This window comes from Sinocyclocheilus grahami, unplaced genomic scaffold (genome assembly GCF_001515645.1).
Source record: "Sinocyclocheilus grahami isolate Dianchi unplaced genomic scaffold, SAMN03320097.WGS_v1.1 scaffold592.1, whole genome shotgun sequence".
Lineage (NCBI taxonomy): Eukaryota > Metazoa > Chordata > Actinopteri > Cypriniformes > Cyprinidae > Sinocyclocheilus > Sinocyclocheilus grahami.
In genome coordinates, this window is record NW_015505771.1 from 548,817 (window position 1) to 550,284 (window position 1,468).

The 1,468-nt window shown below is 35.7% G+C and overlaps 1 protein-coding gene across 1 annotated transcript in view; it reads left to right on the forward strand.

Moving 5' to 3' along the window:
* The window catches only part of LOC107557185 (PHD finger protein 19-like), a 33,189-nt gene that overhangs the window by 13,844 nt on the left and 17,877 nt on the right, over positions 1–1,468 (forward strand). The window contains exon 11 of the mRNA XM_016240509.1: positions 894–963. Within this exon, the coding sequence (XP_016095995.1) occupies positions 894–963 (70 nt within the window). The remainder of the gene's footprint in view (positions 1–893; positions 964–1,468) is intronic.

Sequence of the window (1,468 nt, forward strand, 5' to 3'; positions counted from 1 at the left end):
GTTCTGACTCACAGACTGTAAGTACGTTTTTTTATATTTAAAGAATTTGCCACTGATGATTCAAACACGAGTTTTGGGCAGTGTGGAGTAGCGCTTGTTGTTTGTCATTTCTATGTTTACGCGGCGCGATGCAACGCAACGCGTAAAAAGACAGTATAAGTCATTATAATCCGTAATTATGTCCCCACTGGACGCAACAAATGCCTCGTTTATAATGGGTTTTATTGTTTTTGTCTCGTCGCTCCGGACACGGCATCACAGTATGGTAAGGGGCGTCACATTTCCGTCACACGCTTGAGGTATTCGGCCAATCACAATGCACTGGATAGCTGGCCAATCAGAGCACACCTCGCTTTTCAGAACAATGAGCTTTGTAAAAATCAACGCGTTTCAGAAAGGCGGGGCATAGAGGAGAAACAATAATGTACAGTATGTGGAAAATAATGTGTTTTTTGAACCTTAAACCGCATAAACACATTTCATTACACCAAATACACAAAATAATGTTCTTTTTTTAGCAACGTCATATGACCCCTTTAACATAGTGTCTCTTTAATAGATGGTGATGTTTAGAAGATATAGTATTTAAGCCTATAGGTTGCATAACTTTCTTTGTGATCAGCTATGGAAGCACATGGTTTTTCTACCGTGTCTTGTTTGCTTTTGTTGGATGTTTGGAAACCTGAATAAATCAATTTGGATTAAGAAACAAGAAGATGCATGTAGACACTTTACTGACACAGATTTTCACCAAACAATGGAATTTCAGCTCTCAGATCTGTATTGACATGTTTAGTGGGTGGAGATGATGTGATGATTGACAGTTTAATTAGTTCAGTTGTTATTATGCTGGATTATGTCGTTTGAATGTTTCTCGTTTTCCTCTGTTGCAGTAACTCTGTTCCTGCAGAGAAGCGGAGGAAGAAGAGGTCCAAGTGGCTGCTGGAGGATGCTATTCCTAATGTAAGCTTTGTCACTTCACTGTGACTAAAGTTGGATAACAAGAACTTTCTTGTCTGGTTGAAAACTGTGTTCTGTTATTACAGCTGCTAAGACTGTATAATAAACAAAGGGTTCTATGCCAGATGCATAAACACAAAAACTGTGTCTTAAGAACTAGCCAGCTATCAATTAGCTAAGGGGTAATCAGTCTTATATTTCAGATTCTAATTAGGCCAGTTGACATTAAGTTTCAAAGAAAAAAAGAGATGCAACCAGCTGCACTGATCTATAGAATTATCAAATTATTCAACACTATTTTTAATACTGTATGAGTATATTTATCAGTGGTCATTTGATATGAGATGCTCAGTGGCAAATATTGATATTTAGAGGCGGCCAATACAATGCAAATTAGATGGATTTTATATGCACATACAACCCCGTTCTATATATATATATATATATATATATATATATATATATATATATATATATATATATATATATATATATATATATATATATA